This window comes from Bos taurus, chromosome 5 (genome assembly GCF_002263795.3).
Source record: "Bos taurus isolate L1 Dominette 01449 registration number 42190680 breed Hereford chromosome 5, ARS-UCD2.0, whole genome shotgun sequence".
In the NCBI taxonomy this organism is placed as follows: Eukaryota; Metazoa; Chordata; class Mammalia; order Artiodactyla; family Bovidae; genus Bos; species Bos taurus.
The window spans coordinates 106,849,492-106,874,377 of NC_037332.1; the positions used below are offsets into that span (position 1 = coordinate 106,849,492).

At 44.9% G+C, this 24,886-nt stretch overlaps 1 protein-coding gene across 4 annotated transcripts in view; it reads right to left on the reverse strand.

The window, feature by feature from the left end:
* TULP3 (TUB like protein 3) overlaps positions 1-24,886 on the reverse strand; it is a 31,153-nt gene that overhangs the window by 4,009 nt on the left and 2,258 nt on the right. For 3 of the 4 annotated variants that reach the window (XM_059886401.1, XM_005207248.5, NM_001098992.1), the window contains 7 exon segments: positions 14,210-14,261; positions 7,258-7,417; positions 6,371-6,544; positions 3,919-4,052; positions 3,360-3,557; positions 893-1,005; positions 550-664 (listed from right to left, as the gene is read on the reverse strand). In XM_059886401.1, the coding sequence (XP_059742384.1) occupies positions 550-664; positions 893-1,005; positions 3,360-3,557; positions 3,919-4,052; positions 6,371-6,544; positions 7,258-7,417; positions 14,210-14,261 (946 nt within the window). 4 annotated transcript variants of the gene reach the window in all.

Genomic DNA, 24,886 nt, shown 5'->3' on the forward strand with positions numbered 1-24,886 from the left:
TGTGAGAGGAATCGAGGGGAGCTGAGGGCAGTGTCAAGCATGTCCCGTGTGGGGAGAGGCCCCTCTGCAGACCCTGGTGGGCAGGCAGGAGGGGGCAGGCAGGTTTGGGGTGGGGGGAGGGGGCGGGCAGAGACAACAGGAGGGAGCGTGCTGCCAAGGGAGCCAGAGGGTGAGGTGGAAGGTCCAGGCTGGACTCTAGACTTGGTGGGGAGCAGCCTGAAAGGCTGTGGAGCAGAAAGATGTCGTCTGCTGGAGCAGGGCTGCTTGGCAGCAGCAATACACAGCAAACCAGCTTAAGAAGATGGAAGCAGGGACCGGCTTCCAAGCCACCATCACCTCCAGCCAGTGTGTCAGCGGTGACGCAGTGAGCGCTCACACCACCACGGCACAGGGAAGGGACAGAGCAGAGGGGACAGGCCTGCCGGAACAGCAAACACACCAAACCTGGCAGATGACAAGTGAACCTGAGCGAACAGGGAAACAAGCGTGAGGGGAGGGGTGGCGGCCTGCGAGCTCGGGCCGGTCAGGAGGCCGGGAAGATGGACTCACATAGCACACGGCAGCCAGCTCCTGCCGCGTGTAGGCCTTCTCCACCAGGCCCTGGGCCTTGGCCGGGCTCACGCCGTGGTCATACACGGTGAACTTAGTCCCCATGAGGTTGGACCTAAAATCCAGAGAGAAAGTCACCACAGAGCTCTGCAATTTTCTCTCATTTTCAGTCACTCTCTCAAAGATCCATCCTTAAATCATGGAGAAGCCTTGGGCTTTCTATTAACTTATTTCTCTTTAGATGACATCAAGCCAGCTCACTGTAAAACCAGCGTGGACTTGCTTTGAGACTACAGGAATCAAGCTCTCACAAGAAGAGGACGTGACATGAGGCTGCCCCCACCTGAGCTTGCCAATGTAGCTCTCCCCTTCTCGGGACAGGTCTGTGGGGTCCGTGGAGATGAGGTAGTTGGATGTCTTGCTCTTTTTCCGCTTCCTACCTGCAAGAAGAAATATCTAGAAAAGGAAAAAGCATTTCAGTAAAAAATGCACTCGAGAGCTGCCATGTGTGTCCTACGCATTCAGTGAGCAATTATCCAGCAGCTGCCTGTCCTATACCAAGCAGTCCACCTCTGGGTCTTTTCTATTTTTAAACAGGTTTAATGCACTTTAACTTTTCTTGTAGAAAAGCCACGTGGTGGCCACAGCTGGAGTCCTCTGCATTGAGACTCCAGTGTGGGTCGTTACAGGGTGCTCAGCGCATTCTCAGAGACGCTCTCCCTTCAGAGCCCGGGGTGAGGCAGCCCGAGTCTTGACGACGGCACCAGTGACGATTTCAGCAGAGCGCCCGGGGCGGCATGCAGCCCAGCCACAGCGCAGCGCTGTTCACGCTGGCCGGCTGGCAGCTTCCAGGCACAGGAACAGAGGCTATGCTAGGGTCCCGAGGCGGGGGTGAGAGGCGCCAGCCAGGAGCCGAGAGGCCAGTCAGCCTGCAGGATGGTGTGGGGCCTGCTGATCCTGCTTCCAGCAGCCTTACCACACAAGGACTGTGGAGAACCTGGCCAGAACCACGGCCTCATGGATGGCAGCAGCGACCTCCCTGAGGCCCCGAACACCCAGACCAGCCTCTGTGCACTGGAACCCCAGTGGTGACGACACCTGGCCCCTGGTCTGTAGGCTAGCACGTGTTAAACTCACGCATCATGTTCAAAACCTAGTCCTGGAAGGATAGTCCCAGGCAGAAGTCAATCATCTCAGGTTCCCAGATAGACAGGCACGAGAGACGGGGTCTCCTGCAGAGCCTGGATGAGGCACCCAGCTGAGTGAGGGGCACCCACTCCCTGTCCCTGACCTTGCCACCGTGTGCTCTGTGGCCTTGGGCCCCCGGTGCCACCGTGGAAGCCCCTGCAGCCTCCTCTCCCAGGGCCCCTGGGGCCTCAGGCCCTTTCGCAGTACCGGCACACCTGCCGTTCGGGGTTTTCTCAAAGGAGACCAATCTCTAGGTCTTACCACTTTTTCTAATCCTCACTATGTCTCTTAGAATTCACCACCAGGGTCTCCCAACTGCCTAATTTTTCTAAACTCACTCGCCTCATTCTCACATCATTATTTGTAACTTCACCCCTAAAACCTGCACTGACATTTTATCTATTTATTTGCCTGCACCAGGTCTTATTTGCGTCGTGTGGGATCTAGTTCCCCGACCAAGGACCAAACCCAGGCCCCCAGCGTTAGGAGAGCGGAATCTTAGCCACTGGACCTCCAGGGAAGGTCCACTGACATTTTAAACAAGCTTCGTGCAGTTTCACGAGAAGACTGCCCCCACCCTGGAGAGGCAGGACCTCGGACACTGGGCCCCCCGCTCCCCACCGTGCTGCCTTCCTGCCGCACTGTGTGCGTGGCTGTTCTGAGCTCCTGGGGCTTCAGGGACACGGGTACCATGGTGTGGGCGTCCTTCCCAAACCCTGCTGGACCTGGAGAGTAACAGGGAGGCGGGCGAGGGCAGTACCCGGGGCAGGGGGCACTACGGAGTCAAACAGGCTCAGACTGGCTCTGGCACTCGTTGGTGATGTGGGTGCTCCCCGAGCCCGTCGCCTCGCCCGCACAGGGGGACAAGGAGTCCTGTCTCACAGCCTGTCCTGTGGGTTCCAGGCGATGACACACACACAGCCAGAGCGCACGCCTGGTGCGCAGTCCACACGCAGTGAACGGTGGCTGTCAACAGCACTGACACCTACTACCACCAGCTTATTTCTAGAATCGTCGTCATCCACGTAGACCTGGTATCAACACAACACAGGCTGGTCACTAGCAAAACCTACTACCACCAGCTTATTTCTAGAACCGTAAAGTCACCCACATAGACCTGGTATCAACACAAAACAGGCTGGTCACTAGCAAATACTAATTGCCTCAAATTTAAGGGTAAATCAGAATTTCTAGGATGAAAAACAAGACATTTCACTGACATGTTTTTGTTTTTCCAATTCCTCCTATTCCCTAAAATGTACTCTCTTTTTTCCACACTGATGTTCTACCATGTAATAAAAATAAAAGTCTAAGAGCACGCTGGAAACCCCGGCACCCCAAAAGAGGGATGGAGGTAAAAACAACTACATTTGAACATTCTCCTCCATTTTATGACTCCTGGATAAAACTCTCTTTTTTCTGGGGCGGGGGTGGATTCTGACTATTAGACTAGGACCTCTGTGAAGACAGTGAGAACACGGCACTGGACACTTGGAGGTACACCCTCGTTCCTGCTGACTAGGTCTAAGGCTGGTGCCCCCCGCCCCTGTTCTTAAGACCACCACCGCCCCCACCCCGACAGCACACTACCCTCCATCTCAAGACAAGAGCCACTCGCCTACCTTGCGATTCTCATCCTTTTCCAAGTGCATGTAGTAGGTGGGGAAGAGCCCCCGGTCCATCCCTTTCTTGTCCCGGGTTATCCGGCACTTCACTGTGACACCTCGTGGGGCAGGACTGTACGCAAAGCCTTCCAAGTCCTCTATTTCTCCTGGCTGAATGTCAGAGTGCGGGGATGCGGTCCCGGAGGCCCCTGTGCCCTGAGAGAGCAGCCGCAGCTGGGTCAGGAAACCTCATGTTCTCTTTGAGAAACACTTAAAGGACAAATTAACTTACTGATTTACCCATATGTCTTCCGTCTTCTGACAAAATAAAGAAAAACTCTGAGAAGTTAAGTAAGTATATGACCCCTGGGAGTAATGAAGGAGAGAAGTATGAAAATGGGATACAGCTTTACAAGAGCTAGCTGAAGACACAGGAAATATGAGGTCGTGGGCTCTAAATATAATTCCAGCTTAAATCCTGGAAGCAGCCCTCATGCAGTGATGGCACTTAAACAGGAAGACATGTCCAGGAAGCAGTGAAATCAGCCCCAGAGGAAGAAGGATCAGGACTACACACCGGGGCTGGCTTCTGGCTGGATGCAGAACCGGGCCTCTCTGCCTCTGAACACGGCGACTGAGACCTTAGTTGGTTCCCTTCTCCTTCCTCCCCATCAGTCTCCTCCTCGTCAAAGTTCAAACTCCCTGAGATCCCTGGCAGAAAGGGAGAAACTGTTTTAAAAAAAGGCCAGAAAATCTTTGAGCCAAATATAACTTTAACTCCCTTGCTTAAAACATTCCAGCTGTTCTGACTTAACACATGGCTCTTTTATGCACATTCTGACAACTCTTTCTTCATATTCTCACCTACTCCACCCCTCGTTTTCCCTGCCCACTGCTGCCACCCTAATTTGAGCCTCTTTAAAACATTCTATGAGAGAAAATATCTGCAAATCATACATCTGATAAGGATTAATATCCAGAATATTTAACTCAACAGCAACAAAACAAACCCAATTCAAAAATGGGTCAAGGACTTGAATAGACATTTCTCCAAAGAAGCTATATAAGTGGCCAATAAGCATAAGAAGATTCTCAACATCACTAGTCATTAGGGAAATGCAAATTAAAATCACAATGAGATACCACTTGACAAGCACTGGGATGACTACTATAGAAAAAAAATACCAGGCTTCCCTGGTAGCTTAGTGGTCAAGAATTCACCTGCCAATGCAGGAGACACGGGTTCTATCCCTGATCCAGGAAGATCCCACATGCCGCAGGGCAGCTAAACCCGTGCGCCACAACTACTGAGCCCGTAGCCTATAGCCGGGAGCTGCAACCACTGAAGCCCGCACACCCAGAGCCTGTGCCCCCCAACAAGAGAAGTCGCTGCAATGAGAAGCCCCCAAACCACAACCAGAGAGCAGCCCCCACTGCTGCAACTAGAGAAAAGCCTGGCAGCAACAAAGACCCAATGGAGCCAAAAACAAATAAGTAAAATAATAAATTAAAAAAAACAACAAAACCCCAAAACAGAAAATAAGTGTTGGTGAGGAGAAACTAGAACCCTCATGCACTGCTGGTGGTGATGCAAAATTATGCAGCCACAGCAGAAAACAATATAGTTGGTTCCTAAAATAGACATATAGAACTGCCCTAGAATCCAAATCCAACAATTCCACCTCTGGGTATATTCCCAGAAGGAGACGAAGCAGAGACACAGACAGACACTTGAACAACCGATGTGCAGAGCAGTGTTCTTCACAATTTTCAGATGGTGGAAACTACCCAAATATCCACCAACTGATGAATAAACAAACCGTGGCACATACGCAAATGGAATGCTATTCAGCCTTAAAAAGGAATGAAATCCTGACACATGCTACAACATGAATGAATCTTGAAGACATTATGCAAAGCGAAAATAAGTCAGATACAAAAGGCGAAAACCCCTGTGATTCTATGTATGTGAGCTGTGAGGGGAGAGGAGGAGCTGGGCAGGCAGAGTTCACCGGGGACAGAGGCTCAGTTTGTGAAGGTGACAAAGGCCTGGAGATGACACTGGGGAGGCCCGGGAGGAGCAGTTCTGCCCAAGACAAAGCAGCAGAGCTACGCCTGAAACCCAACCCTCTTCCTCTTTGGTCTCCAGGGTGAGGCTGCCCCTCACACAATAGCTGGCACAGCCCGCAAATCATAACTGACGAGGAGGCTGAGCAACAGGCAGCCCTACCCATCTCGGAGGAGGGGCCACCATGAGCTCCTTTCACACAGTTCACAAATAAATGGTATCAAGTTTTTCTCAAGGACACCCAAGGATAAGGCTAAGGCCAGGAAAACATACATCCAAATGAAAATGCACGCGTAACTGTTTACAGTGGCGCTATTCCTAACAGCCAGAGTGGAACGAACCCAGTGTCCATCAGCTGATGACAGGAAGGACAAAAGATGGCTTATCTGTACAACGGAACGTCACTCAACTACAGACAGGAATGAAGCCCTGACAGGCCAGAACGTGGATGAACTCTGAAAAACCGATGCTAAGTGACAGCCAGGCACAGAGGACCACACGGCGTGTAAGTGCTGACGTGACATCCCAGAGTCAGCAGGTCCACAGAGAGAAGGAGACTAACTTTTGGGGGCGGGTAGCAAAAAGGCATAAAACTCTTGGGACCTCACTCTCATGTTAGCATCTTCATTCCTACTACGCTTTCTTCTTTTTTACAGAAGTACCGTTGACTCACAACGTTAGTACTATGTTTTCAAATGCCATTTTTATACTAAAAACTCAGTTTATGTAAACACGTACCTTAAGACAGAGGTCAAGGATTTCTCCCAAACTTGTAAGACAAGCAAATGAACCTCCACCTGAGGAACATTATCTTCCAAACTGACACTTCCTGAATCTTGGTCTAGGGAGCACCTGTCCCCTCCACTTCATTCTTCACAGCACAGAGTAACTCTTGTCCAGCCCACACCTGACGTCACCCCAGCTCAACCAGCTCACAGCCTCAAAGCCAGGACCCCCTCACCATGCTTTCGGAGAACCTCCTGCAGATCCGGCTTGGAGGCAGGGTCCCGTGCGCTCTCCCCATCTGCGCTCCCTTCAGCGTCCTCTGTGGCAGCAGAGCCCACCGTGAGAACGTGAAGTCTGGTGTCCACATCCTGAGCGTCTGGCTTCAGGAAGGCAGCAGGACCATCAATGCCTAGGAGCCCAACAAAAAGAACAGAAGCCGGTATCACCCGCCCTGTGGCCAGGTGGCTCTGGTGCGCGTGATCCGAATGAACACCCACCAAACCGGTCCACTCCTCCAGCCTTAACCTCCACGAGGACATCTGTTAAAAGGAAACCACTCCATTATCTGTGTTCATTTTATCAAGCTGCCCTGACTAGAGGCTGAAGTATGAATGAAACGCACCTGATGCTGTGCTTCAGACACAAGAAAGAGACGGAAAGCAAAGCAGGTCCTCCAGACTCGAGACCTGGTCTAGGCAGGCGGCCAAGGGCTGGCTTTGGCCGTGTTAACCCTGCTCTTTCTCCTCCCTGCTGCTGTCACTGCTGTCCCGAGACCGGCTACTGGAGGAATGGTTGCCTCTATCTGCTCCTGGCTTTACGGTTCACTCTGCCGGGAGACAACAACCAAGCCTGCAAGCTCCTCAAATGGGCTGTTCTGGGGGCTTCCCTGGTGGTCCAGTGGTTAAGACTCATCACTTCAACAGGGAACTAAGATCCCACACTCATTCATTTTGCAGATAAAACAACTGTTTCAGGATGGCTGTGAACTTTCAGGTATCCTCCGCTGATTGGACTACTGCGTTTATCCCAACTCAGAAGCCTAATCATGATTATAAAGATTGTGAAGGGACTGGTAACGATGCTAACAGCGGCAGCAGGAGGGGGTGCTGCCTGAGTACACACCCTGCAAGATGACTCCGCCTTGCGGGGCCTGCGGCTCCACCAGCAGAGCGTGCTCCTCGCGGCCCCTCGGCCTCGCCCGCAGCGGCCGGGCCTCCAGGTTCGGCTGCACCATGAGCGGCTCCAGGCGCTTCTTCCTCTGCTTCTTCTCCAGCAGCGCTCTCTGGGGAGGATTGAGAGGGGACAGCCAGGGGATCGACCACCAGGTCTGGCTACTTCAGCATGTACACTCTTTCACAGATCCTTACAGAGCCTCTGGTAAATTACATTTTCCCACTTAAGAAGTGGGAAAAACTAAGGCACAGAGAGGGGTAAGGATCCATTTACTTCATTTAATAAATAGTTACTAAACACCTATGAAAAGCCATCTAAAGTGATACAAATGCATTTTTAGCCAAGCTAAGATCATAATCCAAGTATATAAAAAATATATAGTAATTAACATATTATTATCAAATCACAATCACAAGTTTATATAAACATATGAGTGGGAGAAAAGATGAAGGAACACGGTAACAGTGATTTGTCTAGCAAGTAGAATATGGATGATTATTTTTCCTTTTCCTACTTTTCTAAATTTTCCTACTTTTTTAACTGGAAGAAAAAAAGAAAACTTATTATCCTTTAGGTGTGAAGAAAAGAGGACCATCAAACACTGTTGGTGGAAATGTAAACTCTTACAGCTGCTATGGAGAACAGTATGGAAGGTCCTTAGAAAACTAAAAACAGGACTATCATATGATCCAGCAATCCCACTCCAGGGCATACATCCAAAGAGTATATGCCCTTGAAAGGACACAGGTACCCCAATGTTCACTGCAGCATTCTTTACAATAGCTAAGTCATGGAAGCAACCTAAATGTCCATTGACAGAGGAATAAAGAAGATGTGCTACATATATATATAATGGTATATTATTACTCAGCCATTGAAAAGAAAGAAATAATGCCATTTGAAGCAACCTGGATGGACCTGGAGATTATCATACTTAATGAAGTAAGTCAGACAGAGAAAGACAAGTATCGTGTGATATTGCTTATATGCAGAATCTAAAAAAAAAACACATACAAATGAACTTATTTACAAAACAGAAAGACTCACAGATTTAGAGAACGAACTTATGGTTGCCAGGGGGAAGGCACAGTTAGGTAGTTTGGCATGAACATGTACACACTGCTATATTTAAAATAGATAACCAACAAGGACCTACTGTACCGCACGGGAAAATCCGCTCAATATTCTGTAGTAATCTAAATGGGAAAAGAATTTGAAAAAGAACAAATACATGCACATATCACTGAGCTGACCGCTGCCACCTTGAAGCACAGGGTGCCTGCAGGCCATGGGCCACGCTCCATTGTGGGTGCACAGGGAAGGCTGGACCCCTCCCACGGGGCGGCCCGAGAGGCAGGGGACTTGGTGAAGGCCCCACAGAGGCACGAGGGACACCAAGGGCCTCACGGTGGCCCTGGAGCAGACGGCCCCAGCAATGTCCCCCTGGAGACAGCTGAACTAGGTTCCACCTTTGAAGTAATTTACTGCCCTCCAAGTCCTCTTACACAGAAGAACTATACAAAAGAGATCTTAATAACCCAGATAACCACAATGGTATGATCACTCAACTACAGCCAGACATCCTAGAGTATAAAGTCAAGTGGGCCTTAGGAACCATCAGTACAAAGCTAGTGGAGGTGATGGAATTCCAGCTGAGGTATTTCAAATCCTAAAAGATAATGCTGTGAAAGTGCTGCACTCAATATGCCAGCAAATTTGGAAAACTCAGCAGTGGCCACAGGATTGGAAAAGGTCAGTTTTCATTCCAATCCCAAAGAAAGGCAATATCAAAGGATGTTCAAACTACTGCACAACTGCACTCATCTTACATGCTAGCAAAGTAATACTCAAAATTCTCCAAGCCAGGCTTCAACAGTATGTGAACCTAGAACTTCTAGATGTTCAAGCTGGATTTAGAAAAGGCAGAGGAACCAGAGATCAAATTGCCAACATCTACTGGAATGGCTGAATTTAACTCAGATGACCGTTATATCTACTACTGTGGGCAGGAATCCCTTAGAAGAAATGGAGTAGCCCTCACAGTCAACAAAAGAGTCTGAAATGCAGTACTTGGATGCAATCTCAAAAACAACAGAACGATCTCTGTTCGTTTCCAAGGCAAACCATTCAATATTATGGTAATCCAAGTCTATGCCCTGACCAGTAACGCTGAAGAAGCTGAATGGTTCTATGAAGACTTACAAGATCTTTTAGAACTAACACCCAAAAATGATGTCCTTTTCATTATAGGGGACTGGAATGCAAAAGTAGGAAGTCAAGAAACACCTGGAGTAACAGGCAAATTTGGCCTTGGAGTACAGAATGAAACAGGGCAAAGGAGAATAGAGTTTGCCAAGAGAACGCACTGGTCATAGCAAACACCCTCTTCCAACAACACAAGAGAAGACTCTACACATGGACATCACCAGATGGTCAACACCGAAATCAGACTGATTATATTCTTTGCAGCCAAAGATGGAGAAGCTCTATACAGTCAGCAAAAACCAGACCAGGAGCTGACTGTGGCTCAGATCATGAACTCCTTATTGCCAAATTCAGACTTAAATTGAAGAAAGTAGGGAAAACCACTAGACCACTCAGGTATGACCTAAATCAAATCCCTAACGATTATACAGTGGCAGTGACAAATAGATTTAAGGGACTAGATCTGATAGACAGAGTGTCTGATGAACTATGGACGGAGGTTCGTGACATTGTACAGGAGACAGGGATTAAAACCATCCCCAAGAAAAAGAAATGCTAAAAAGCAAAATGTCTGTCTGAGGAGGTCTTACAAATTAGCTGTGAAAAGAAGAGAAGCGAAAAGCAAAGGAGAAAAGGAAAGATATACCCATTTGAATGCAGAGTTTCAAAGAATAGCAAGGAGAGATAAGAAAGCCTTTCTCAGTGATCATTGCAAAGGAATAGAGGAAAACAAAAGAATGGGAAAGACTAGAGATCTCTTCAAGAAAATTAGAGATAACAAGGGAACATTTCATGCAAAGATGGGCTCGATAAAGGACAGAAATGGTATGGACCTAACAGAAGCAGAAGATATTAAGAAGAGATGGCAAGAATACACAGAAGAACTGTACAAAAAAGATTGTCATGACCCAGATAATCACAATGGTGTGATCACTCACCTAGAGCCAGACATCCTGGAATGTGAAGTCAAGTGGGCCTTAGGAAGCATCACTATGAACAAAGCTAGTTGAGGTGATGGAATTCTGGTTGAGCTATTTCAAATCCTGAAAGATGATGCTGTAAAGGTGCTACACTCAATATGTCAGCAAATTTGGAAAACTCAGCAGTGGCCACAGGACTGGAAAAGGTTAGTTTTCATTCCAATCCCAAAGAAAGGCAATGCCAAACAATGTTCAAACTACTGCACAATTGCACTCATCTCACATGTTAGTAAAGTAATGCTCAAAATTCTCCAAGCCAGGCTTCGGCAATACATGAACCGTGAACTTCCAGATGTTCAAGCTGGATTTACAAAAGCAGAGGAACCAGACATCAAATTGCCAACATCTGCTGGATCATCAAAAAAACAAGATTTCCAGAAAAACATCTATTTCTGCTTTATTGACTATGCCAAAGCCTTTGACTGTGCGGATCACAATAAACTGTGGAAAATTCTGAAAGAGATGGGAATACGAGACCACCTGACCTGCCTCTTGAGAAGTCTGTATGCAGGTCAGGAAGCAATAGTTAGAACTGGACATGGAACAACAAACTGGTTCCAAATCGGGAAAGGAGTACATCAAGGCTGTATATTGTCACCCTGCTTATTTAACTTATATGCAGAGTACATCATGAGAAACGCTGGGCTGGAGGAAACACAAGCTGGAATCAAGATTGCTGGGAGAAATATCAATAACCTCAGATATGTAGATGACATCACCCTTATGGCAGAAAGTAAAGAAGAACTAAAGAGCCTCTTGATGAAAGTGAAAGAGGAGAGTGAAAAAATTGGCTTAAAGCTCAACATTCAGAAAACAGCAGAGACATTACTTTGCCAAAAAAGGTCCAGGCTATGGTTTTTCCAGCAGTCAAGTATGGATGTGAGAGTTGGACTATAAAGAAAGCTGAGCTACAAAGAATTGATGCTTTTGAACTGTCCTGATGGAGAAGACTCTTGAGAGTCCCTTGGACTGCAAGGAGATCCAACCAGTCCACCCTAAAGGAAATGAGTCCTGAGTGTTCACTGTAAGGACTGATGTTGAAGCTGAAACTCCAATACTTTGGCCACCTCATGCGAAGAGCTGACTCATTGGAAAAGGCCCTGATGCTGGGAAAGATTGAGGGCAGGAGGAGAAGGGGACAACAGAGGATGAGATGGTTGGATGGCATCACCGATTCAAAGGACATGAGTCTGGGTAAACTCCGAGAGTTAGTGATGGACAGGGTGGCCTGGCGTGCTGCTTTCCATGGGGTCGCAAAGAGTTGGACACGACTGAGTGACTGAACTGAACTGACTTGATCATAGAAAAAGCAAGAAAAATCCAAAAAAAATCTACTTCTAGTTCTAATGAGGTGGATGAAACTGGAGCCTATTATACAGAGTGAAGTAAGCCAGAAGGAAAAACATAAATACAGTATACTAACGCATATATATGGAATTTAGAAAGATGGTAACAATAACCCGGTGTACGAGACAGCAAAAGAGACACTGATGTATAGAACAGTCTTATGGACTCTGTGGGAGAGGGAGAGGGTGGGAAGATTTGGGAGAATGGCAATGAAACATGTAAAATATCATGTAGGAAACGAGTTGCCAGTCCAGGTTCGATGCACGATGCTGGATGCTTGGGGCTGGTGCACTGGGACGGCCCAGAGGGATGGTATGGGGAGGGAGGAGGGAGGAGGGTTCGGGATGGGGAACACATGTATACCTGTGGTGGATTCATTTTGATATTTGGCAAAACTAATACAATTATGTAAAGTTTAAAAATAAAATAAAATTGGAAGAATAAAAAAAAAAAAAAAAGGAAAAAAAAAAAAAAAAAAAAAAAAAAAAAAAAAAAAAATCTACTTCTGCTTCACTGACTTCACTAAAGCCTTTGACTGTGGATCACAACAAACCGTGGAAAATTCTGAAACAGGAATACCAGACCACCTTAAGCCTCCTGAGAAACCTGCAAGCATGTCAAGAAGCAACAGTTAGAACTGGACATGGAACAATGGACTGGTTCCAAATTGGGAAAGGAGTACATCAATGCTGTATATTTAATTTATATGCAGAGTACATCATGCGAAATGCTGGGCTGGATGAAGCACCAGCTAGAATCAAGATTGCCAGGAGAAATATCAATAACCTCAGATATGCAGATGATACCACCCTTATGGCAGAAAGCAAAGAGGAACTAAAGAGTCTTTTGATGAAAGTGAAAGACAAGAGTGAAAAAGCTGGCTTAAAACTCAACATTCAAAAAAATGGAAAAAACAACAACAACAACAACAACAACAAAGATCATGGCATCTGGTCCCATCACTTCATGGCAAACAGAAGGGAAAACAACAGAAACAGCAACAAACTTTATTTTTTTTGGCTCCAAAATCACTGCTAACAGTGACTGCAACCATGCAATTAAAAGACGCTTGCTTCTTGGAAGAATAGTTATGACAAACCTAGGCAGCATATTGAAAAACAGAGACATTACTTTGCCAACAAAGGTCCATATAGTCAAAGCTATGGTTTTTCCAGTAGTCATGCATGGATGTGACAGTTGAACCATAAAGAAAGCTGAGCGCCGAAGAACTGATGCTTTTGAACTGTGGTGATGGAGAAGACTCTTGAGAGTCCCTTGGACTGCAAGGAGATCCAACTAGTCCATCCTAAAGATCAGTCCTGAATATTCATTGGAAGGACTGATGCTGAAGCTGAAACTCCAATACTTTGGCCACCTGATGCGAAGAGCTGACTCATTGGAAAAGAACTTGATGCTGGGAAAGATTGAAGGCAGGAGGAGAAGGGGACAACAGAGGATGAGATGGCTGGATGGCATCACCAACTCGAAGGACATGAGTTTGAGCAAGCTCCAGGAGATGGTGTAGGACAGGGCAGGTTGGCACGCTGCAGTCCATGGGGTGGCAAAGAGTCGGACGTGCCTGAGCGACTGAACAACAGAAAGTCCCATTATGAGGTCCAAAAGCAACATAAAGGAGCAAGACAGCACTTGGAAGTGTTTTTAGTCACCTGTCACTCCAGACACTGATGGCTAATGATCCCATGTTGGCAGACTGGATGGACCTAAAGAATTTCCTGAATTAGAAAACACTCCTATGAAAATAACTCATGTTGGGTATAAGATTCTAGGCTGACTAATCAGGACTCTCACAGTACGTGACAACAGAGAACTGCATTTATCTCTTCCATCATTCCAGTATTTAATGAAGGACTACAATGGGCCCAGCCCCAGGCCAGGACCTTCTGATGGAAAGGTCATCATTAACAGACTTCTTGGTTCCTGTTCTCATGGAGCTTAGTCTGATGGAGGAAATGAACATAAGTCAAATCACTGCAAATAATAACATGTAACTGAAAAGTGAGACCAATACTGTGAGAAAGTATTCTGTAGGCAGCAGAAGCTTTTAAGAAGCACAGTACCACTTTCAGATTTGCATTTTAAGATAAAGAAAAAATCTTGTAGTTACATGAAATTACAGTGCAGAGAGATATTTGGGCAGCAGTTTCATATTACTACACAGAAATACAGCGTTAACATTTTTCTAATTCTTATGACAGATGCCAAGGAATCTTTAGTGACTATAAGTCCAAGGCCAGTTTTAATGCTGATGTCCTCAAGCGCTTTGGCCTTGCTGTAGCCACAGTCAGGCCCATTGGCTTCCTGGTCAGGATAAGCTGTCCACATCTTTCAGAAGAGGAGACTCTGCTCACCTGGTTATCCAGTTTCAGCTGCCTGAGCTTCATGGTCTCATCTTCAAAGGCACTGTTAAAAAAAAAATGAAAGCACTTAAAGAGAAAATCCTCTTAAACCACATCAGTCTTGTCATGTCCGTGTAGCGAGCTACTCCTTTGGGCCATTTGGAGCCAGTTAAGGCTACCTCCGGGAAGCACCAGTCTCCACAGGCTGCCCACACTGACTGCAGGAGGACCGGCCACGCTTCATGCCACACAGTCCAGGGGACTGACGAGACTGGATACCCACAGGATGAGAAAAGGCAGAACACGGACTCCCGCGCACGCCAGCATTTTTTTCTCTTTAAAATCATGTACTGAGTATTCATTATATTCCAGACACAGTGTTAAGTACTTTAAATGTATTCTTTTATTTATTCCTCAAAACAGTTCTATGAATTAAGTACTGTCATTTTTCACACTTTGAAGATAAAGGAAACAGAGCTGAAGAGCCACGCCTAGGGTTAAATAACAGAAAGACACTAATCCTGGTCTCTTTCCAGAGTCTAAATTACATCTAAAATCAAATATATTCTACTTCTGTTTTTCTTTTCTTTTCGTTTTTAATTTTTATTGGAATATAATTGATTTATAATGTGCTAGTTTCAGGTATATAGCAAAGTGATCAGTTAATACATATACTCTTTTTTTTTTTTAATTCTTTTCCCATATAGATCTACTTCTTTTTTGGAGATAGTTCTAAGAGATAGTTAGGTAGTATATAGCATCTTACTAAAATCACTGACTTCAAGATCTAGCAAATCATGTAACTTCCTTTTCAATAAAAGAGTAAAACACTATTCAGTCATTACAAGAGACTACAAATGTGGATGGACAAGATTTAATACTATTAGGAGACAAATTTGTTTCACTGAAGGAAGTCAACAAAATGGAATCAAATTACTGTCTCAATTAAAAAACCAAACCCTTCTGTCTGTCTTTAAACTCTTTCTGAAAGTCTTTTCTATTTTTGACAATTTCCTAACTTAAGATTTTGTGACTCAGCATTCTTAGAAACGAAGTATAAAACAAGGCAGAAGTGGTTCTCAATTATTTCTATTGTTAAGTTTTTACTAGGAGCTTCTTGCCAAAAAAAAAAACTATAAATATGATGTCTTTATTTAAGAAGACATGCTCCACAGCTACAAAGGGAAGCAGGGCTTTTCCCGCACTTGGGTAAATGCACAAAAGCATCTCTCTATGGCTGAATGGCTAACTAGGACATTCCCACACTGTGGAAGGGTTTATAAATTTTAATAATGCACAGCAACCTGGAATTCGTGCACCATCTCCAAGACTCCTCCTGCCCACTAACTGTAAGCAGATTTAATAAGCCCTGAGATACAGACAAGGAGGTGTGCTGATTCTCTGACAGTCCCCTCTATTTAAATTCCTATGTAACCTTTACATTTGGAGAAGGAAATGGCAGCCCACTCCAGTACTCTTGCCTGGAAAATCCCATGGATGGAGGAGCCTGGTAGGCTACCGTCCATGGGGTCACAAAGAGTTGGACATGACTGAGCGACTTCTCTCCTTCTTCTTAACCTTTCCATCTGATGTGAACATCCAAGTCATTGGAAAAGTCCCTGATGCTGGGAAAGATTTCAGGCAGAAGAGGAGGACATCAGAGGACAAGACGGCTGGATGGCATCATGGATGCAATGAACATGAACTTGGGCAAATTTCAGATGGTGAGGGACAGAGCGGCCTGGTGTGCTGCAGTCCAAAGAGGCTGCAAAGAATCAGGCACTACGGGGAGACTGAACAACAACCACCACCTTTACATTTAAGAATAACAACACTAAGTGTTTAATCATCTCATTTTTTCCCTAGCTTAAAAGAGACACAAATAGACAAAAATAAGAGATACGGTACACTCTTCACCTTGACTTTGTGGGCCCCTATCTAGGTATGCTCCTGATTTCCTGTCTTTAATCCTCATTCACATATTTTTAAATCAAGCTTTATGTATACAGTACAAGAATATTATGAGTATTCAGTGAAAATTAGTATACACTTGAAAAAGTCCTATATAAAACAAATAAGACAAAAAATAAACTCACTGTTACAGACTAGTATTTTCAACAACTACTGCTATGAAACTGCTTTTCCTCCACCTCACTGGTCCCTCTTCACTAAACCAGAATTGTGAGCATGGGGAAAAAAATCATTCTATCTCAGCACTTCCCTGGTTGTCCAGTGGTTAAGAATCTGCCTTGCAACGCAGGGGACAAAGGTTTGGTCCCCGATGGGGAACTAAGACCCCACATGCTTCAGGGCTCCTGAGCCCACGCACCACAACGAGAGAGTCCTTGAACCGCAACAAAAGCTCCCGTGGGCCACAACTAAGACCTGACACAGCCAAACAAACAAGTGTTTTTAAACGCTCTAAAACCATCTTATTCCCCATAAAATACTAAAACCTTTCCAATGGTGCCAGATTCTGAAATACAACTAAAATCCTCAAACATTTCTCTTACGGCCTCTAACAGTGAAGAAGACAGGTGTGTCTTTAATGCCTTATCTCAACACCACTAATTCCTTTCATCAAGCCTGGGCAAGACGGCCAATTTAAATAAACAGTGTGGTATATTCAAAGCATTCTGACCTGAACAGAAGAGGCACTAAAAAGATGTTATATAATTGTAACATTTAGATCCCTTCTGTACTTCAAAAGTTACACTTTCTCTGAGCTCTAGTTTTAAATTATAACTTAGCAGAAATAATCAAGATTTTTATACACTTATAATAACTCTGAACTAGGATTTCTGGTCAAACTGTATTATGATCTTACTAAACTTGCATTCGTTGCTTTAATATTCTCTTTTCTTCATTTCAAACCAAGTTGTTGAATAGCAAGCCTAAACAAGCCTGGTTAGCAAATCTACACAAAACAAAACGAAGTTCTACAGAACAGAGGGAGAATCATTAACTCAGAGGGAAAGTTAACACCAGAGAACTGTTAACTCAGAGGGAGCTATCTGTTCAAGGTCAGAAAGTGGATGAGTGGACGAGCTAGAGTTCAGCCTCAGCCCCACAGCACCTGCCTCAGCGTGCAGACTGCACCTTCCCCACAAATATTCAAATGGTCAGCAGAGAGTCTGGGATTTCATTATTATGGCATTTCAACAAGTCTGCCAAGAAGCTTTTCAGTCAGAATGTCAGTTCATGGGTATTTTTAGGCAGCAGAATTTCCAAGCCAGTGAATGGATTTTGAAGATGCCCATGGGAGCAGTTGATCACAGGTTATAAATACTATTGGAAAAGGGTCATCAGATTTCATCGTGTCTGAACTGATCATGGCGTCAAGTACTTGGGTCAACAGCTATTACTAAAAGCATTTTTCTCTAAGTCAACTGACAAGTAGATTCACCTTGTCCAAATCCCAAATGTCAATACTGGAGGCGTAGTTTCACATGCAGTGAGACCCAAGAGTACATCTGGCTGGAACAAAACACTGCTTCTGTGAGAAGGCACAAAGATCAAATTAGAAAGGCCAGAAAAGACTCCACAGAAACCTACCCTGCCTCACGCAGGAGAACTGTTAATATTCCGGGCTCAGCGGTTTGTTACTTGAGTGACTGCCACAATCTGGGACTAACTTAATTGAGGCAAGGGAACGAAAACCCATTTCCTAAGAGGCCCATTTAGAAAAGACAATCAGAGAGAAGGGAGAACTGCCTGGGGAGAGAGAGGCAGTGAGAAGGGAAACTTGGCAGCTGATGAGAGGATTCATTTGGCCCCAGAGAACACAGTGAAGAAAACTGCTTCAGATGAAGAAGCCCTCTCTCTCATTCTGCATGTCACACACGACGAAGGCTTTAAAAAGCATTCTTTTTAGTGAGCCCAACAGAAAAGTTATTTAAAACGAATGACTTTATGCAGAAGTTAAACTATCCGTTTATTCCTCACAGATTTTAAAAAGGACACAACTGAGAATTCAAGTTCACTTCACCTCCTGCTGGGCTGTCCTCTTCTCAGGGGTTTCAGTTTCTCTCTGGTAATGTCATTTCCTTCTCTCTCATGTAAAGATCAAAGTACATTGTTCTGGACGTCCCCGGTGGTCCAGAGGTTAAGAACCCGCCTGTCAACGCAGGGACGAAGATTTGATCCCCGGTCTGGGAAGACAGCACGCGGGGCAACTACTGAGCCTGCGCTCTGGAGCCCAGACTCCACAATGAGAAGCCACGGCAATGGCAAACACGCAGGGCAACTGGAGAGTAGCCCCCGCTCGCGGCAACTAGAGAAAGCTCCTAAGCAGCCAGGAAGACGCAGCACAGCCAAAAATCAAAGTGGCAAAGAGCAAGTACATTCTTTTGCCTTAGGACACCAACTAAATCCTTCCACTCCCATTCCACTGGATGGAATCAGTACTCATTAGTACTTTGCTAGGATGTCTGATTTCTTCAACCTTGCTCTAAAAATAATCAGAATGTAATCAGTAGCAGCTGTTACCGGTTATGTGCATAAATGGCATCCAGAAATATCTGGAATGGATATCTTAATAGTAAGTGAGAAGAAGAAGAGAGGAGATTAGAAGTCAAAAGCCCAGTTTTAAGTCTAGATTTCACTTCTGACCACCTCATTTACCTGCCACGCAACTTGGCTGTACTGCACCTTTTCTGAGCCTTAATCTCCCCACCTATAACATGAAGACAGTGTCAGAAGCCCTGATTTCTGCAGAGCTGTGAAGCTCAGAAGACATCACGTATGTGAAAGCTCTCTGTACTCTGCAAGGATACGCAAATGTAAGTCATCATCATGGATTCCTTTATCTTGACAGATCTTCCCTCTCTGAAAGCACAGCTCACCAGCCTTCCTCAGTCAAAACATCTCCCTCTGCTTTGCTTCTGGCTTATGTGATGTATCAAATTCTCATAAGAAAATTACACTGAATTTCAATAGGAAAACAAATCAATCCTCTATAAACTTGCTTCATTCTAAAACTGAAAATCGAATTTATGGACTTTTCCTCCAGCAAATCTAAGAAGCAATGATTTATTTTTCAAGAAGCGTGTCTGAAAATTATTTTTCAGACAAGTCTTATTTTCTATACGTTAATTATCACACAGAAAAAAAGCTTGAAGCAACCACTATAGCTCATATTCTAAAAATATATCTTGCCCATGATCAAGGTAGGTATCAGTGTTTAGACAATCGTCAGTCACTCAGTCGTGTCTGACTCTTTGCGACCCCATGAATCACAGCACGCCAGGCCTCCCTGTCCATCACCAACTCCCAGAGTTCACCCAGACTCACGTCCATCGAGTCAGTGATGCCATCCAGCCATCTCATTCTCTGTCATCCCCTTCTCCTCCTGCCCCCAATCCTTCCCAGCATCAGAGTCTTTTCCAATGAGTCAACTCTTCACATGAGGTGGCCAAAGTACTGGAGTTTCAACTTTAGCATCATTCCTTCCAATGAACGCCCAGGACTGGTCTCCTTTAGGGTGGACTGGTTGGATCTCCTTGCAGTCCAAGGGACTCTCAAGAGTCTTCTCCAACACCACAGTTCAAAAGCATCAATTCTTCAGTGCTCAGCTTTCTTCACAGGCCAACTCTCATATCCATACAGAACCACAGGAAAAACCACAGCCTTGACTAGACGGACCTTTGTTGGCAAAGTAGTATCTCTGCTTTTGAATATGCTATCTAGGTTGGTCATAACTTTCCTTCCAAGGAGTAAGCATCTTGTAATTTCATGGCTGTAGTCACCATCTGCAGTGATGGAGCCCCCAAAAAATAAAGTCTGACACTGTTTCCCCATCTATTTCCCATGAAGTGATGGGACCAGATGTCATGATCTTAGTTTTCTGAATGTTGAGCTTTAAGCCAACGTTTTCACTCTCCACTTTCACTTTCATCAAGAGGCTTTTTAGTTCCTCTTCACTTTCTGCCCTAAGGGTAGTGTCATCTGCATATCTGAGGTTATTGATATTTCTCTCGGCAATCTTGATTCCAGCTTGTGCTTCTTCCAGCCCAGTGTTTCTCATGATGTACTCTGCATAGAAGTTAAATAAGCAGGGTGACGATATACAGCCTTGACGTACTCCTTTTCCTATTTGGAACCAGTCTGTTGTTCCATGTCCAGTTCTAACTGTTGCTTCCTGACCTGCATACAAATTTCTCAAGAGGCAGGTCAGGTGGTCTGGTATTCCCATTTCTTTCAGAATTTTCCAGTTTATTGTGATCCACACAGTCAAAGGCTTTGGCATAGTCAATAAAGCAGAAATAGATGTTTTTCTGGAACTCTCTTGGTTTTTCAACGATCCAGCAGATGTTGGCAATTTGATCTCTGGTTCCTCTGCCTTTCCTAAAACCAGCTTGAACATCTGGAAGTTCACGGTTCATGTATTGCCGAAGCCTGGCTTGGAGAATTTTGAGCATTACTTTACTAGTGTGTGAGATGAGTGCAATTGTGTGGTAGTTTGAGCATTCTTTGGCATTGCCTTTCTTTGGGATTGGAATGAAAACTGACCTTTTCCAGTCCTGTGGCCATTGCTGAGTTTTCCAAATTTGCTGACATATTGTGCAGCACTTAGACAGCATCATCTTTCAGGATTTGAAATAGCTCAACTGGAATTCCATCACCTCAACTAGCTTTGTTCATAGTGATGCTTTCTAAGGCCCACTTGACTTCACATTCCAGCATGTCTGGCTTAGGTGAATGATCACACCATCGTGATTATCTGGGTCGTGAAGCTCTTTTTTGTACAGTTCTTCTGTGTATTCTTGCCATCTCTTAATATCTTCTGCTTCTGTTAGGTCCATACCATTTCTGTCCTTTATTGACCCCATCTTTGCATGAAATGTTCCCTTCAATGAAACTAAGCCATGCCGTGTGGGGCCACCCAAGACGGGCGGGTCATTGTGGAGAGGTCTGACAGAATGTGGTCCACTGGAGAAGGGAATGCTGAACCACTTCAGTATTCTTGCCTTAAGAATCCCATGAACAGTATGAAAAGGCAAAATGATAGGATACTGAAAGCGGAACTCCCCAGGTTGGTCAGATCAGATCAGATCAGATCAGTCGCTAGTTGTGTCCAACTCTTTGTGACCCCATGAATTGCAGCACGCCAGGCCTCCCTGTCCATCACCAACTCCCGGAGTTCACCCAGACTCACGTCCATCGAGTCAGTGATGCCATCCAGCCATCTCATCCTCTGTCGTCCCCTTCTCCTCCTGCCCCCAATCCCTCCCAGCATCAGAGTCTTTTCCAATGAGTCAACTCTTCGCATGAGGTGGCCAAAGTACTGGAGTTTCAGCTTTAGCATCATTCCTTCCAAAGAAATCCCAGGGCTGATCTCCTTCAGAATGGACTGGTTGGATCTCCTTGCAGTCCAAGGGACTCTCAAGAGTCTTCTCCAACACCACAGTTCAAAAGCATCAATTCTTCGGTGCTCAGCCTTCTTCACAGTCCAACTCTCACATCCATACATGACCACAAGAAAAACCATAGCCTTGACTAGACGAACCCCAGGTCGGTAGGTGCCCAATATGCTACAGGAGATCAGTGGAGAAATAACTCCAGAAGGAATGAAGGGAAGGAACCAAAGCAAAAACAATACCCAGTTGTGGATGTGACTGGTGATAGAAGCAAAGTCCAATGCTGTAAAGAGCAATATTGCATAGGAACCTGGAATGTTAGGTCCATGAATCAAGGCAAATTGGAAGTCGTCAAACAGGAGATGGCAAGAGTGAACGTCGACATTCTAGGAATCAGCGAACTAAAATAGACTGGAATGGGTGTATTTAACTCAGATGACCATTATATCTACTACTGTGGGCAGGAATCCCTTAGAAGAAATGGAGTAGCCATCATGGTCAACAAGAGTCTGAAATGCAGTACTTCGATGCAATCTCAAAAACGACAGAATGATCTCTGTTCGTTTCCAAGACAAACCATTCAATATCACAGTGATCCAAGCCTATGCCCCAACCAGTAACGCTAAAGAAGCTGAAGTTGAACGTTTCTATGAAGACCTACAAGACCTTTTAGAACTAACACCCCCAAAAGATGTCCTTTTCATTATAGGGGACTGGAATGCAAAAGTAGGAAGTCAAAAAACACCTGGAGTAACAGGCAAATTTGGCCTTGGAATACGGAATGAATCAGGGCAAAAGCTAATAGAGTTTTGCCAAGAGAACACACTGGTCATAGCAAACACCCTCTTCCAACAACACAAGAGAAGACTCTACACATGGACATCACCAGATGGTCAATACCAAAATCAGATTGATTATATTCTTTGCAGCCAAAGATGGAGAAGCTCTATACAATCAGCAAAAACCAGACCGGGAGCTGACTGTGGCTCAGATCATGAATTCCTTATTGCCAAATTCAGACTTAAATTGAAGAAAGTAGGGAAAACCACTAGACCATTCAGGTATGACCTAAATCAAATCCCTTAGGATTATACACTGGAAGTGACAAATAGATTAAAGGGACTAGATCTGATAGACAGATTGCCTGATGAACTATGGACGAAGGTTAGTGACATTGTACGAAAGACAGGGATCAAAACCATCCCCATGGAAAAGAAATGCAAATAAGCAAAATGGCTGTCTGGGGAGGCCTTACAAATAGCTGTGAAAAGAAGAGAAGCGAAAAGTAATGGAGAAAAGGAAAGATATTCCCATCTGAATGCAGAGTTCCAAAGAATAGCAAGGAGAGGTAAGAAAGCCTTCCTCAGCGATCAATGCAAAGAAATAGAGGAAAACAACAGAATAGGAAAGACGAGAGATCTCTTCAAGAGAATTAGACTATCGTATCCCACCCTAAAACTAAAATCATCATATTTTAAGAACAGTAAATGAGGGACTTCCTTGGTGGTCCAGGGTTAAGACGGTGCTTCCAACGAAGGCATGGGTTCAATCACTGGTCAGGGAACTAAGATCCCATATTCTGCATGGTTCAACCAAAAATTAAAAAAAAAGAAAATTTAAGTAGCAGAAAAAAAAATCCAAACTTTTTAAAAGTAGCACAAACAAACAAAAAAATCCAACATGCCATAAATTCAAGACGGTATTTTTCAATGTATGGGTCACAGAATGATTCCCGGATATTTGTTAAGAGCTAACATACTTGTGCCTCAGCTGAGTTCTGTCAAATCAGAATCACGGAAATCAGCACTGTGACAAGCAATGTGAAAATTCTGACATACTCACTTGTTTACAAAAATAAAACATAAAGAATAGGAAAGGAAAAGATGAGATTACTTAATACACAGAAAATCTTTAGAAGATCCCCCTAAGAAACCTACCAATGAGCAAACTGAGTGACATGAGAGACAAGAGAAGACATACTTTTCAGAGAATACAGTTTTGTACCTTTCAAAATTTGTTACTGAAATATGTTATTTTATTAATTCGGTATAAATCATTAAGGGAATCCAAAGAAACCCTGTTATTCCAGAGGAGAAAACTCAAGCCAGACAAGTAGCTGAGGGGCTCCAGGTGGCACTGAGAGGCAGTGAGGAAGCTGGGACTGGAGTCAGGAACCCAGTGGGAGCCTCCAGCACTCGCCCCACCTCAGTGCCTGGTGGCAAAGCAGAAAGGACCACCTGATAAACACTAGGGCACTACTCTCATCACCTTCAGAACAGGGGCCTCCCAGAGGTCCCGGTGACCCCTATGGTACAATCCCTTTATTCCAGAGATCATTCCTGCTAACCATGAGTGGTGTCACAGCAGTCCTAAGGCAAAGGGTCAGCGATGACAATCCTCATTATCAAGACTCATGACAAGTACTGAGAGTCAACAAAGACAGCACATCCACCAGCACGTGGACAGGGTGTCTCTTCTCAAGCATCAGTGGAGTCAAGCTCTAACCAAGCCAGGACAATGCTGTAGGCCTTACTAAGCACAAGAACGTCTGGCGAGGCAGCACAGACTTAATACAAAGAGCATCTTCCTAAGGAACTGGCTCAGAGGAAATAAAGGAAAGCAGACCACAGGAAGTCTCAGTTTGAAAGAAGCCTTAGCAATTTCACTGTTAACTGTACTCAACATACCTAAGGGAATTATCAAGGCCCCTTCCAAGGCCTCAGACCCAGGTTCAATCCCTGGGTGAGGGAGACCCCCTGGAGAAGGGAATGGCAACCCACTCCAATATTCTTGCCTGGGAAATCCACGGACAGAGGAGCCTGGTGGGCTATAGTTAATGAGGTCGCAAAGAGTTGGACGTGACTGAGAAACACACACACACACACACCCACACACACACACGTCCAGTCCTCAAATCCTCTAACTTGGAGGAAGACAGCTTCCACTCTTCCTCTGAGCAACTCAAGCACACTTTCCCTCTTGGTAAGAAGAGATGTTAACTTTTTCTTTCAGTGGACACAAAGGCAGGGGAAACAGCACAATTTCCACAGGAAAGAATAAGACAAGCTGGAAATGAAAACTATTCCAAAGAATGTCTGAGTCTCTTTGCTTGGAAAGGAAATGTATTACAGGGGTTATTCTTGCTTTCCTAGGTCTCTATGAAGTCTTCATATTTGGAGAAATACATGCACGATGGATGTCAGAAGGATTTTACTATAGCTCTTGATAATGTCCAGATACACCGTAGTCTTGCATTAGTTAATCTAAGCATATTCAAGCACTGGGGAAGTCTGTTTACCAACAATTAGCTCATCTGATGAAACATCTGAAA